Source organism: Candoia aspera, chromosome 1 (assembly GCF_035149785.1).
Source record: "Candoia aspera isolate rCanAsp1 chromosome 1, rCanAsp1.hap2, whole genome shotgun sequence".
Lineage (NCBI taxonomy): Eukaryota > Metazoa > Chordata > Lepidosauria > Squamata > Boidae > Candoia > Candoia aspera.
In genome coordinates this window covers 49,940,717-49,956,140 of record NC_086153.1, presented here as the reverse complement: position 1 = coordinate 49,956,140, position 15,424 = coordinate 49,940,717, and the positions used below count along the sequence as shown (strand labels likewise).

General features: G+C 36.3%; 1 protein-coding gene across 4 annotated transcripts in view; it reads left to right on the top strand.

Moving 5' to 3' along the window:
- The window catches only part of GPATCH2 (G-patch domain containing 2), a 108,762-nt gene that overhangs the window by 78,042 nt on the left and 15,296 nt on the right, over window positions 1–15,424 (top strand). For 3 of the 4 annotated variants that reach the window (XR_010067935.1, XM_063303552.1, XM_063303544.1), the window contains exon 9: window positions 13,999–14,081. Coding sequence is in view for 3 of the 4 variants with exons in the window: in XM_063303552.1 (XP_063159622.1) it covers window positions 13,999–14,081 (83 nt within the window). In the remaining variant the exon portion in view is untranslated. Of the gene's footprint in view, window positions 1–7,451; window positions 7,544–13,998; window positions 14,082–15,424 lie in introns of those variants that run through there. The other variant, XM_063303566.1, reaches the window with a different exon arrangement.

The following is a 15,424-nucleotide window of genomic DNA, read 5'->3' as shown; positions in this document are numbered from 1 at the left end:
AGCAGTTGAGTATAGTCAGAATCTGTATGACCAGGGCGTTTACTAATCAGGGGTATGATGAGTTTGGTATGAATGTCTCTATAAAATATGCAGTGCAGAAGAACATGGTCTATGGTTTCCACCTCTCCAGAGTCACAAGGACAAAGCCTTGCAGCCAATGTTATTTTTTTATATTTACTCTCCAATACCACAGTGGGGAGAGCGTGACAATGAGCTAAAGAAAAGGCTCTCCAATGGCTGGGTATTTCAAGCTGTGTGAGATAACTAGCTGCAGAAGCAATATATTTGTTGTGCGCTGGAGACAGGAAGAATAGAGCCTTCCCTGTATCTGCTTGCCTCTCTGAACCCTTTGTCCTTTGTTTCAGTTCTTGTTTGGCTTGGTTGAAGTCCATCTCAAGGACTGTAGATGGGGAGTATCCTAGCTTCAAAAGGTTTGAATCAATGGCCTTGATCCATGTGGACTGAAAATTGTCCTAAGGGATGAGAGGTGCAAGGCCCTTGGGATAGAATTTGAGCTTTAGCTAAAGGTTTAGAGAGGCTAAACACACTCTTTACTCAACCCGCATCATGCCTGTTTCAAGCCGTAGGTGTGCATTTGAAACACATTGAGGCATCTGGAGTGCTGCTTTAATGAATTTGGCTTGTACTCTTTTGAGAGGTGTAAAACATGAGGATGGAGGGCAATTATGTTTTATTATATTGCAGGTTTTACTGGGATTCCAGAGCTCCTCTCATTTACCCTCATAGAGCAAAATGCCCTGGGCATGGGGGGGCGGGGGCTGCTTCTGTATGCAAACCCTCTTCTCGGACCAGTCAGATCCCAATTCCTTGGAGATTGCCAAATTCTGATATACTGCTGTTAAAATTAGACAGAAGCTGATAACTTCTGATTGCTGTCATTTGTTGACTGAAATAGATATCCATTGATGGGATATAAAGGAACTTACCAGTTCCTTCTTAACAGCTCTACATTTAGTTCAGGTTTTAGGTCTTTTTAGCTTAGCAGTCATGATGCTATGTAAGAATGCCAGATGCCCATACATAGAAAACATCAAAATTGATGTTCTCTTTATGGTGGTGTTGTTTGATTCCTTGCAACCTCCAAGGAATTGGGATCTGACTGGTCCAAGAAGAGGGTTTGCATACAGAAGCAGCCCCCGCCCCCCCATGCCCAGGGCATTTTGCTCTATGAGGGTAAATGAGAGGCGCTCTGGAATCCCAGTAAAACCTGCAATATAATAAAACATAAGCAGTAAATTGCCTCCCATCCTCATGTTTTACACCTCTCAAAAGAGTACAAGCCAAATTCATTAGAGCAGCACTCCAGATGCCTCGATGCGTTTCAAATGCACGCTTACAGCTTGAAACAGGCATGATGAGGGTTGAGTCAAGTTTCTATTTTTTATGCTGGTCTTTCACCAAAATAAAAAATGATGATGATGATGATGATGAAGAAGAAGAAGAATCCAGATTGATTCCCTATAGCGAATATATAAATAAATAGGTTGTTTCAGGATTTTAAAATCCTAAATAAAAATTCTGTAGGAAACTGTAACAAGATAAATTGTTATCTTGCTATCTTTCATGGCCTTACACTAGAATATTTCCTTCCTTTTCACCCATCCTGCAGTCTTTTGTATAACCCCTATATTTGCTGCAGAGCAGTTTTGAGGGGGGTAAGCTGATCATTGATATAAAATGATTAGTTGACAGCATGAATTGGAAAGAACCTGGTCCTATCAAGCCTATTAATACTATTTTTAGTCAAGCCTTTTTCAGATTTAAACCACAGATACAATTACTATCTTAATCATTTCACTACAAGCTTTTTTGTTATAATTATTTCTAATATTATTTAATAAAAACTTTTCAAAAGCGAGAGGAGTGACTGTGAGGGGAGGAAGGATGATGTGATTTGGCTAACAAAAGCAAAAAACAAAATTTGATGACATAAACTTTCTAATGTGGAGAGAGGGGAGTGATATAGTAGCACCCGATTTTAGAATTCTCAAGGGAATTGTACTTCGCAAGTAGAAACAACTTTATTTTAAGCTAGTTGTCTCTTTTATGCATTGTTCCTTAACAAAGAATATTTTGTTTTAATTAGAATTTAATTTAAAAAATGAAGTCCTATGCCACAGTAGTAGGAAATTTATACAAGAATTATTTATCTTTGATTCTGTTTTAAATGCTTTTCCTTAATATTTTCATAGATTTTTGAGCCTTGGCATTCTGAATATTGTGCTCTGATCATGTTAGTTGATTAACATCAGATTTTTGTTACCTGTGACTTGTTTGTAAGATGAGATATTGGTTTAGATTTGCCTTGGTCTTCGTCATATACTTCTGATCAATTCCAGCTCATGCCCAATTATATTACATTCCATTAACATAATTCAGCAGATGTTGATATTTAAATGCTTTCAGGCATTCACATCTTGGACAGCTGTCTTAGAGCTTGGGGAAAAGGCAAACATTTAGAGTTAAATGCTGAACATATGCTTAAATTACTAATTAGAAGCAAGAAAAAAAAAAAACCCTGCATTATCCTTTCTGAGGACAGCAAGACTCTAATACAGATATTTAAAAATCTTTTTTGGTTGGCATAAAGTTCATGAGTCTCTAGAGGCCCAGTGATGGAGCACATTAAGAATAACTCTACAGTTGGACTTCATTTTCTGGCAGGTTTTCTTTCTTAAATAAAATGAAACCTGCTTACTGCGGGTGACTCTACAACAGGCTCAGAGTTTGAATAAGGCTTGGAACAGCTAGGAGGTGTTAGTGTGCCATGCATGGAGACAAGTCTTCTAGCAAAAGAAAAGGGTGTTTCCCCCTCCCCTCCACTCATGGTCACATTTGTTACTGTTCCTTGTAAAACAAATATATTGGCGTTAATGCCTTAATCTTAATATGCTGGAATAAAATGAAAGACGTATCTCAGGGTTGAATTCTTCTACCACATCTAACATTTAGGTATATAAAGAGGGATAGTCAAAGCTTTTCTTGGTTAATACGATAGCACTCTGAACAGTGTGAAAACAGATGTTTCAGTCTGTGTTATGCTGATGATGTCATCATTCTAACTAAGCCTGAGGAAAGGCTTCATAACTAGGCAGGCCAATAGCTAAATCCAGTGTAGGATTCTGATTACACTTGCTCTGTTCCACATAACCATAACATCCACGTCTATTTTCAAGTGCATTTGTTTTAGAAACAATGATATTTTTTTAATAAGGGCAAATTATTCTACATGCTTCTTGTAGGACCTGATAGGGAAAGACAAAACACAATTAGAAATTGCTTGGTAATTCCTTTGCAAATGTGTTACATGTCCCACAGTTCCTCTAAGGGGTATTTTATCCTTACTGTACCTCTTAAGGATCTAAAGGAGGGTTTCTGAGCCAGGGTTCCATGAACCCTAGGGTTCCGCGAGAGGTCACTAGGGTTTCCCTGGGAGATCACAATTTATTTAAAAAAATATTTCAAATTCAGGCAACTTCACATTAGAGAGGTAAGTTTTGTTCTTTATTTTTAGTTTAAGAGCACTGTGGTCTACGCATGAAACAAATAACAATTTTGTAACTTCTGGCCTATATTTGAGCCTGAATGTGCAGGGGTTCCCTGAGGCCTGAAAAATATTTCAAGGGTTCCTCCAGGGTCAGAAGGTTGAAAAAGGCTGATCTAAAGGCTGAAAGACTTGGCCAAAGGTCATGTTTTCTACCTCATAGGAAGAAAACATTTAATTTTTAAAGCTTGTAGATGGAAATATCTGGTTGCAGAATATTTAGGTTCCTTTTAGATTTTTTTCTTTTCTTTTAGACTTTTGTGATACATATGCGCTCACACACACACGCATGCGTGCATGCTTTTATATTATTCTTTAGATTTTAATGTATTTTCAATGCTTTTAACTGACTGTACCCCACCCTCCTTATGCTGGTCTTTGGCTGTAATAAAGATTTGATTTGATTTAGGTTACAGAGAACTTTGCTGATTTCTGCATCTTAATATCTCCTTTGAAAGATACAGTAGTAACAGACAGCTTAATTTTTTTTAATGAACAACTCAACTATTACTTTCTCTGTATTCCACCCTATATATTTAAAAGCACAATAATAAGATAAACTCTTATAAGATAAATACAAATTATTTATGCAACTTTGTGATTGAAGAGGAATTCTTTTATATGGAAGTGCTTCTGCAGTATTATTTTTTTAAATAACAGAAGAATGTATTCAGAAATCTCTTTACAGTTTTGTTTCCTTTTCTGGTATAAAACTGAGTAATATGTTGCATTCAAAACAACTGTGCACATTTCTGAGGAAAAAAAAAACTTCCTTAAAGTATTTCTTTTGGTAGGATGCAATTACTATTTGTATGCTGCAACATATTATTTGGAGGTCACTTGAAGCCGCTGATGTGAGATCTTAAGTCTTCCATAAATTCTATGATGTTAAGGAAGTAGTCTATGTCATTCTGTACTAAATCGGCATGCAGTCTGAATAAGGAATTTCATATTCTTTCCATCTTCTACCTTCTTTGTGGTAGAAATTTTGTACAGGTTGCCAAGATATCACCTGTAAAAATAACATCTATAGGTATTAGGAGTGCAACTATCATTCTAAGCTAAAATAGTTAGATAATAATGTGTTACATTTTGTTATGAAAAATGCATGAGATTTCTATCAACTGATTTGACTGAACAGTCAAAGAAGTAAGACATGTAATGTCAACATTGAGGAGGGGGGATACCTTTTATTTAAAGAAGCAGTTGTCCCAATTTGTAAATGTTCTCCATGTTTATCAAATATATGACAATTCTCAGAAAATTAAGAGAATGAGCCTAAGGTTTATGCTGTCTAGATGACCCAGAGGAAAAGCCTTGTAGGGGGCCTGTCCTGAATTCTACAGTATTAATTCCAGGGAGACATTTCTTTTCATAATATAACTAGCCCTGCCCTGTACCAACATTTAACTCTATAGGTTGCAACATGTTACCAAAAAAAAAGTGGGATATGCTTGGTGAAAGGCTACTAAGGAATCATTCCTACTACCATGGAGAAGTTTGGTCTGTGAAACAAGTGATTAGGTATTTCCAGACACTTACGTCAAGGTCTTCAAATTCTGATTGGACTATTGAAGTACACACATATTGGTTAACGGTGCTGAGGAGCAACTTACATAAGACAGACCTGGGTGTTATTGCAAATGATCATTGTGAGGGTCAGGGGATTCCCAGGGAAAGTTCCCTGGGAATGTTATGGGAATACCTGCAATTCCCATAAGAACTTTCCACGTTTCTAGTTTGGTATCACAGCTTCTAAGCTGCAGTCTAGTTTTAGCCTTCAAATAAATTGTGTATTTTCTACCTTTCAGTTGAAGCAGTTTTGGTGAACAGAACTGTGAACAAAAATCCATTATGTGAATGGCAGTAGAAGGGCACAGTATATCATCATATGGGCTGCACACATATAACATGTGGAAGACAATCTATTTGTGCATCAGTAATTTTAAAATTATAGGATAATATAGCTAGACAATGTTGCATTTCAAGGAATGTCTTCTATATCAACTATCTCTGTTCCTAACTGGTGTAATTTCCTTTTTTCCACCTGCAAATAACAAAGCTTCACTGCTCTCATGGTTTTATACCTTCTTGATTTTTTTTGTTTTGCATTTTTTCACATTCTTGATTCAGATAGCCTAATTAGGTGAAACTACCATGTGGCAGAAGGGAAAATATATATCTTGTGATCTATTACCTTTCTTTCTTTTCAAGATAATAGCTGACTTTTAAATTACATTTTAAAACCAATTATGAATGTTTTAAACCACAATTTTAAATCAGAATACTACCTTGAAAAATAACAGCAACGGATAAGATATGCAAATAAGATATTTTATAGGATCTGTAATGAAGAGATAACATTCAGTTTCAAAGAATTGATTGTTCTTAAGTATCAGTAAAACATAGCACTTTTTTTTAATCCAATTTACAAATTAGAGGTTGGAAAGTTTAGCTGGTTTTGAAACCCAGAGTACTCAAAATCTAGAAACAATTAGCTGTATTGTAGTGTCAATGTGCACAAGCCATAATAAGTATTGGACTTACGCTTTCTCCTCTCCTGTTTCACTTTGTGGTAAGGTGCATGAAGGAGCCTGAAAGCTTTTCCTTGAAAGAGGGCAAGTTCAAACCCTTATCTACAGCTTGCTGGCTCAGACTACATGACAGGCTGCATACCGAGATGTTTCCACAATTCTCATAGCCTCACCAGGAAAGAAGAGAGGGGACAAGGAGAAATACACAACTATGGAGTGGACAACTTTTTTCAGCTCTTAAGGGTCATAAATATTGCTGGGTCACATGCACATGCAAACCCCTTTACTGTAGATATGCCTCTCCCTCTCCCATCTACACCTTCTCCTTCCTGCATTTTTTTTCTCAGTGGTCTAGAAACAGAATCACTAAGAGAAATATATGGCTTCTCCATAGCAATTTACTGCAGGCTGCTGGCCATTATCAGTTGGGACACCAGTGATATTATTCCTTTCAGGTAGCTGACCTGATCTTTACCAACTTGGTGAAAATTGGGGAGGGCTCCTTACGGCTCGTAAGGGCCACAAGTTCTGTGATCAAGGGACACATCTGTCCCCAGAAGTCGGTGTAATGGTGGTAAGTTTTTTTGTGTTTAGCCATACCATTCTTGGAATGGATGAGTTAAAGAAAGACTATTCTTTGGCAATTCCATTCCTGTTCTGTCAATCCCAGAACATGATCTTGGAAAACTACTATTCCATCCTTTTGTGGGTGGCTTTTTGCTATGGTCCTTTGTTACTACTTTCCACAGCTTTGTTTAACACCTATAAGAAACATCAACCAGAGATTTGAGCTAACATATCTTTGTGTAGATGGCACACAGCTCTGTATCTCATGTCCATTATGTAATCTTATTATTCAAGTCAGAGAAAATGTTATTTAAGAATTCTGCCTCTCCAAGAAAGGTTTTTACATATTTTTCTCATTAGAATTACACTCTCCCAGTAAATGAGATGCAGCTTGTGGTTTTCCTGGATCCAGTGGTTTCCTTTGATATCTAGGAGATGATACAGTAGTTGCCACATTGTTAGCTTTGTCAAAACTCTGTTGCATGCAAAATTCTTCATGGAGTATAGATTTGTCATGAGAGGAAAGCTGATATCCTCTCATAGAAGATAAAAGCACCCTTTTCCATTAGCCAAGGAAATGTGAATTGATATACTTTGTTTCACGTATGTTCTGCTTTGTTTGACAGTCTCATAGAATAGAAATATGATAAATATTTTTGGGGAAACTAAAGTGCTTAGTTTTTGTACTTGTTTAACCAAAATGGAGCTCCTGAGAAAGAGTATTAACTTCCTCAATGAAGACTTAGTAGACTTAGTTCTCACTAAATGCACTGTCCCTGTTCTAGGTAGAAACAAATGGAATTGAGAAGAACTGGCTAGAACACAGAAGACATGCATGTTTAAACACGGCAACATTTTATGCAGATCACCCTTGTTAAATTCAAGAATCTAACACACACACGCACACACACACACACACACCAGATCAAAAGAAAAGAAGTGAATGGTCAGCCAATAATATGCCTGTTGGTGAAACTTCATTTCACCAGAAATAAGAATTTGCCATTAATAAACTGCATAAATATTCTTATTGTAAGCTGCAATTTATATAGAAAAAGAAATCTGTTTCACAAGCAACATGGATTTTTAATGTTACATGATATAATACATTTATATCATGTATACTTGTTATACTTGTTAACATATTTGCTAAATGTATTAAGTTTAAATTGCACACTGATATGCCATCTTTATCCCCCTTGAAATCAAGATTAAGTATTGCTCATCCACTTACACAGATTGGTTTGTTTCTTTAATGCATTGATGCCCTGCATGTTAGATACCCAAGGCAGCCTAGAAAATTAATCAGTATACATTTCCCATATAGTTGTATGTGTGCATGCCCCTTGGGTGGACAATTGTAAAGAACAGAATAGAGGATGCCTGAACATTTAATGTATCTGGAGTGTAATCCTACAAAAATCTATTTAGGATTAAACTTAATTATTTAATTAATTAAGGCTTCAGTTTTACAGTTTACAATAAATGAAAATACATGAAGAGATCAGGTTGTGTTCTGTTTTTTACCTCATATAGCAAAATAAAATCCTTCTTACCAAAAGTGCTTTTTTATCATTTTGGGGATGAAGAAAAGTCTAGCACTATCTTTTCAAAGCTATCTCTGATACTAACTCTTATCGAGACTGTGATCCAGCAGCAGAAAAAAAGGAAGAAAAAAAATCAAAAGGTTCTAGAGCCATCTGCAGGAAGTCATTGATAGTGTGCCAGGATTTTGTTCCTCTTTTCAGAGAATTTCATGATTTTAATTAGGTGGAACTCTTGGTAACAATGAGGTAAAACCAAGTATGGAGTGAAATCAGTTTGCTTCTTGAAAAAAAAATACAAGAAAAAGAAATTAAGATACAATGCACTGCAATACAATCCTTTCTGAATCACTTGTTCAGAAGTGCTATCCATGCAGTTTTCATGTTGAATAAGATAAACACTATTTTCATTTCTTCTACCAACTTTTTTCCCCCTCAATTTTAAATTCCAGCAGAGAGTCCAGATGCCATAAGATAAAAAAGCTTCTGGTTCTTTTAAAGTTTATGAACTGGGAAAATATGCAGCAGGTGCTTTTTTTAAAAAATAAATAAATATCTATTTAATTGAAATGTTTAAGAACTCATAGCAAAGAAAACTATTTTGCATCCCATGATGCACCTTCTAACAGGTTGGATCAATTTTTCCTTTTGTAAAAAGATAGATGCAAAATAGGAATTAAACAGTTTGGTCGTCTTGTCTTTCGCCATCTTGCCATCCTCTCAACCAGCAGACCAACCATTTCCTTAATTTTTCTCTTGTACCACACATACTCAAAGAAAGCCTTTTGTTGTTGTTGTTGTTGTTGTTGTTTCCCTTCATTGCAAGCCTCAGCTCATTCTGAGCCTTAGCCTTTCTGATCCCATCCTTACTGATTCAGGCTGTTTCTTGATATCCTACTTGTTTTATGCCCCTCTTTCCATTTTTTAAACTTACCCTTTTTGTTTGTCGGTTTAGGAGAGAGTTCTTTATGCAACCTTGCCTGTACAGTATGAATGTGATATACCAGTCTTCTCCTATCTTTACCACTCCAGATGTATTGGATGATATCTTCCAGAATTCCCCACCATCATGTAATAGCCAGCAGAATGACAAGAGAACAAAAACTATAATATTCTCTTTCCAAGAATATTGCATCACCACTATAATGTAGAACAGGATTGCTGGTTGGGGAATTCTGGCAGCTGAAGTCCACACATCTTAAAGTGGCCAAGCTTGAGAAACACTGATGTAGCATATACCAGTTTTGTGCGTGTTGTCCACTTTCCTGTTGTGTTACAGTAAAAAAAACCCACATACAAATTATGTCAAAGTTGGGAGACATGAAAGAACAGGCATGGGATAGATTATCATGGAGAAAATCTATGTGGTCGCTAGCAGTCAAAATGACTTGATTGCACATAATCATCAATCAGTCAAATGTGGGACTTTACAGGCTATTTTGTGAGCTCTGTAAGAATTTTGCATATAATGGTTTCCCCGGTCTTAGATAACCTTTCTAAAGTTTTCATCTTTAAGAAACTTGCCACTTCAAAGGTGCTGATTGCATTGGCGTATGTGGAGGCGTCTTTTCTGATACAGGTTCAGAGGCACAGTATCCTTGGGAACCAAAGTGGAATGCGTCAAACTAATCTGCTTGTTATAGTTTCAGTCCTCATTGATAGACTATAAGAGTTACTGTTCATAGTTATTAAAAGATGCATGTAGTGTTAATAACATTTTAATGTCATATATAGTTTAGGAGACTCTAAAAATTAAAACAGCAACCAAATTCTGTGAGTTTTGAGTACAGGGGTGGTAAGAATTGTTTGGGCAAGTTACAAGAAATATTTGCTGTGCAACATAATAAAGTATGGAATTAAATTATAAAGGAAATAGATATTCAAAAGGGAAGAAAGCAGTTGTGTTGGCATCAAATAGCGTATACATGGATAAATCAGTTTGTTTTTTTTTAAAAAAAATGCCTGATGTAGCAATAGCTGCTAATACATTTTCAGTATCGTAATTTTTTCCTGGTGTCTGCTCTCAGAATTTCGTCTGTTACTCGACTTACTCTTGTAATTTGCCACATAAGGAAAGCAAACACTGTGTATTATTTTTTTAAAAACTTACACGTGAATATTTTCTCCCAATCTTCTGTTTGCTGATTTTGCTTAATGTCAGAAGACATGAGAATAAGCAGTATATGTTTGCCCTACTCGTGTAAGTTCACACTAGCCTGGCTTTTCCAGCCGTTTTTTTCCCCTTTGCCACAATTCTCTTGTGTTGCCACCAGGATACTTGCAGGCCTGCTTCGCAGTTGTGCAGCTGATGCCCTGTCGAGGCTTATATCCTTCTTAGTGACAATGAGTGTTCTTGCCAAATGCCAGGGACCCTAGTCGCATCTGTTTGTCTTCTGAGCTTGTCTGAGGCTGTTCAGAACACTCTTTATCCAGGGGGCAGCTTTAACTAGGCTTAATACTCTGGAAAGCACTGTTTGTAAATGTGTGCAAAGAGGCGACAAGTTTCTGTTGTCCTTCCTTTAGAATTATTCTCGTTGACACAACTTGCTCGCGTCCCTATCACCAGCATGTCAACAGCCAGGTTTTCAGGCAAGGTGGTCTTAACAAGTTCTCTAGCCCTGCCATCTAGTATCCTGAGCTCCCTGCCAGAACACTGTTTATTAGTGATAGCTTGCAGCTCTTTATGGATAAATAGAGAGGAATCAAGGGAATTAGCTTTTTTTAATCTTCAAAGCTACAGTTTCATCCTAAGGAACATACAGGCAAAGCTGTTGAGTGACACTTTGTTTTCCCAGGTCCCATTGAAGGTATTTGAAATGTATAATTAGGCAAGACATTAATATTTTTGGTAAATATTAATTTAATCTTATTGTGGGCTTTTTTTGCTTAGATTCTTTTTTCAAAAAGTAAATGTCTGCCAAGGGGGTTTTGAGAGAAGCTTATATAACTAGGAAAAGTAACATATCATTAAAACAGTATAAATACATTATTTAAAGAGGTTACAGTTATAATTGCAGCTTCTGCTCCTACCTCATTTCCTGCTCACAGGCGTTTGCTTCTCTCTGAGGGGAGATGGAGTTTATGCTCAAAGATGATTGTAGCATCTAACCTCTATTAAAAGCTCAATATTTTGGGTAGCATTCACAGTCTTATCCTTAAAAAAGAATTGTTTATATCATAAAACATTTAAAGACAACTTCAGAAGCACCATTTACAGTGAAAACTAGATGTGCAAATGGACTCACTCATTCTTCTGCTTTTGGCTATAAGACAGAATCCCCCAGGTACTATTCATATAGCTGTTCATAGAAATAGATTACTATTACTATAGAAGGATTGCAATTTGAGGAAAACATTGTGTGTACATAAACCAAACCCCACCCCACTTCAAATTGTTTTTTAGATTGACTTTTCACCATGAGATACAATATCAACATGCAGAATAGCTGTTAACTTCTGTGTTTTATTGGAGAGGGCAGGGGAGATTTTTAATAATTACTATTGCATTTTCCATTTCTTATCATAGTATTTAATTGTTTTCAGCCTGCTGGAAATCCCTTGTCCTCAAAACAGTAGCAAAAAGAAAAACTACTGATACCCACCATAAATATTCTTACCTTGGTTAGTGATCAAATTGCTATGCTTTGCAGAGACAAATGATTCATTTATGCTGAAGGAATAGAGCTGCCTTTCACACATTCATTGATTTTAAATTAAAAAGCAACTGCTATGTTTTGCACAAAGGGTGACAACTATAACAAAGTAGTCCTTACTTAGTGTTGTTTGCTGCAACTTCATTGTATGTGCCAAGCGAGAAGCAAGAGGGGAATCTAAGTTCCATAATCTAACTGATCAATAATCTAGATATCTCAATGCAGTGTAACAGATAATCAATATGAGCAGAATTACTTAAGCAGAGCTAGCTGTTATTCCTGCTGCTAAGGTCTTCAGGTTCAATTGGCTGACTTTATTAATTTTATCTTTCATCCTATTTGAATTCTGGTTTCCCTCTTTTTCATGCCTTCTCAGACTCTCTTCATTATAGCAGTCTTAGCCTGAACTATATCTAGAAATCCACTGCTTTTGATGTTGTATAATAATTTTAGGAGCTGCTCTGAGAAAAGGAGGAAAGCTTAAGCTATATTAAATTCATATAATATTCAGTTATCATTTATAATCTTTCCACTCATTTAAAACATTAATTTAACACTCCATGAAATCCAATTGGCTAGAATGTTGGCATCCTTTACAACTTAAGACTGTGGTTGGTGCAACAAATATTATAGGATACAGTGGACAAATTATATGTTTCCTGAGAGAACATACACAATTAAACCTGTCTTTTGTAGCTCCAAGTCTGTATGATCAGTTTTTGAACCAAAAGATACTCAAAGTCCCTCTTGTACAGAAGCTTTCGATTTCCTACATCAGATATTATCCCGAACAATGTGAAAAGCACATTGTTTAGACACAGTATGAATAGCTGACATGGAATTTCCCACTCATGCATGAATGCTATATATAATACATGATACTGAATTTATGTCTTTTTGGTTTGCTGTGTTTCATTTTGTTTCTGTTAAAAACTAAATATATTGGTTAAATTACTCTGTCAGTTCTGATCTTGTGGAATTCTCATGACCTCATTAATGTCTTTAATGAACTATTAAACTTTTGGAGAATTGTGTATCAAGTTGTAATGTTATGTGGGAAAGACCTTGGGAGACTAGGCAAAGAGACGCTGCCAAGGGAATGGTCAGATAAAAGACAGCATGGCCTGCAGCTGGATAGTGGGCAGGTTAAGAGACTCAGAAGAGACCTTCGCTAGTTTCTCAGGCTGTAAAGCAGATGGGGGAAGGGGGGGAGAGTTGTACTTTTAGACTTGCAAGAATCTGTCAATGTAGCTTTACAATAAAGTCAAATTAGCTCATCTGGGTGTGATTCCTATCTGGTTTACCTGGCAAGACCAACTCAATTTTAGAAGCAGACAGAGTTGAAGCAACTAATTCTCATAGTTAATCAGAGTCCCCACTATCCAATAATTTAATGTGTCAGAATTACTTTTTCATAGTGCATATTTGTTGGTCCCAATGAAAACATTGGAATACTTAAATCCAGGTTTTATCCAGAATACTTCAAGATCCCAGGTTAAAAAAAAGGAGGGTTGGGAGGGAATCCAACTAAGGGATGTGGGTCACAAGTGATTTATAAAGCAGTGAACAGTATGAAGACAAGATTGTAAAAGATTTCCCCACATACACACACATGTGCACACAGTTCTTGATATAAAAATGCTGGAACACCAAACAAAAAAGACAGAAACTACTCTTAAAGACACCCAGCTGTTCTTCACCAATCCATAATTAATGTAAAGGTGTTTTTTTTGAGGGGGGGAGGATCTGATAAGTTATGATAAACAACTTGAAAATGAAACAAAATTCATTTCTTTTAGCATTTGTTTTAAAACTCAAGGCAATTTTTTTTAAAAAATGACTTTGTTTACTACAAGTTTACATCTTATGAAAGGCTGCCGTTTGCTTCTTTTTCTGTTTAGTCAGAAAGGCTGCCAAATTTAAAGTATTAAAGTACATTATTTATTTCTCCAGTTATTTATATCACTTCTGCTTCCGATTTATCAAGAAACTTGATTAGATTTCAGTTTTAGAAGGAATTGCATATTTCCGTCTTTACTGAGATTGTTTTGACTGTATCACGGACTTTATTATATTAATTTCCCCATGTAACTATTTGCTTACCATTCTCCTACATATCTCTTATTTGATTGCAGACAGACAAGTGTCCATCTAGGATCCTTATGTATGGGTGATATCAAACGAAGGAGAAAAGCAGCACCAATGCCAGGGCCTACTGGTAAGCAGATTCAGCATAATGATATATGTTATCTATATATACCCACTTTAATAATTTTAAAGTATTTTTAAGGGTTGGCAAAGGAGTTTTGAGGCTTCAGTCCCTTTAAATCCTAGGGAGAATTACTAATTAATAGGGAATTAATTCTATTGACCTTAGTGGGGTTTGGTTCTGAGTAATGTGCATGTGATTGCAGCCGAAGTGTAAATAAAAAAGAAAGAAAGATCTAAAGCAGCTTGTTGGGGATAACAATATGAGGTCATCTGAGTTATCTCAGTGATTGGCCCTGATCTATTCTTTTGAACAATTTCATCATGTAGAAAATTTATTCCTCATTGGAGGCGCTAATTCTGATCAGGACCATGGAGATAAGGCAAAGATTAAAGCTTCTCCCCATTCCATCACAACCCTGTGCTAACTACTTTCCTTATAACTAAATTTAACTAAATACATAGCAACAAATAAATTTAAGAATAGCCTATTTTCTTATGCCTGTATTTAGAAGTAGAGATCTTCAATGGTTAGCTAGAACCCACGGTCTCCATGGCCTGCACTTGTCCAGGGAAATAAAAAATATGCTTTATTCCTGGTTCATCTAGCCAGCATGTAGTGAAAAGATTACCAAGGCTCACCAAACTGACTGAACAATACCCATTCTTGCTTATCCATGTGTGGATGAAAGACACTGCTAGAAGAGGACAAACACTTCAAAATATTACAGGCAGTGATAAAGCTCTAGGAGGGTGCTGGTCCTAGAAGATGGTGTCATCAAGAAAGATTTGGACAGAAGTTAGTGACATCTCCAGCACCTGTTCACCAGTGCACAGAATGTGGTAACTAACAGGAACAACTAGAAAACTAACACAGGAAAGCATATCACAGGTATCACAGTAATGTGATGAAATGAGAATTATAACTGGAATGCAAAACTGGAAGGATGGAAGGATATTACTTGTTAAAAGAAATAGCTCCAATGGAGACTGAGTGTAAATGTATGTAAAGAAGCTGCGAGCTCGTGAAGTAGTTCATGTTCCTGAATGTGGAATCTTGTTGAAAGCATTTGAGTAGATAAAAAGGAGTAAGCAATAAAAATGATACCACTGTGGAACTTACTACTGGCCTTACTACTTACTACAGAGACAGAGGACATGGACAATGCCTTTCTTAATCAACTCATCAAATTCTCAAGAAAGCAGACTTCAATTACCCTGATATCTGCTTGAAAACAAATTCAGGATTGTGAAGTCGTAACAGATTTCTGATCTCTCTTGGTCACTATTTCAGTTTTCAGAAAATGGAAAAAGAAAAATGCTATTCTGAACCTAATCCTGATCAACAGAGAG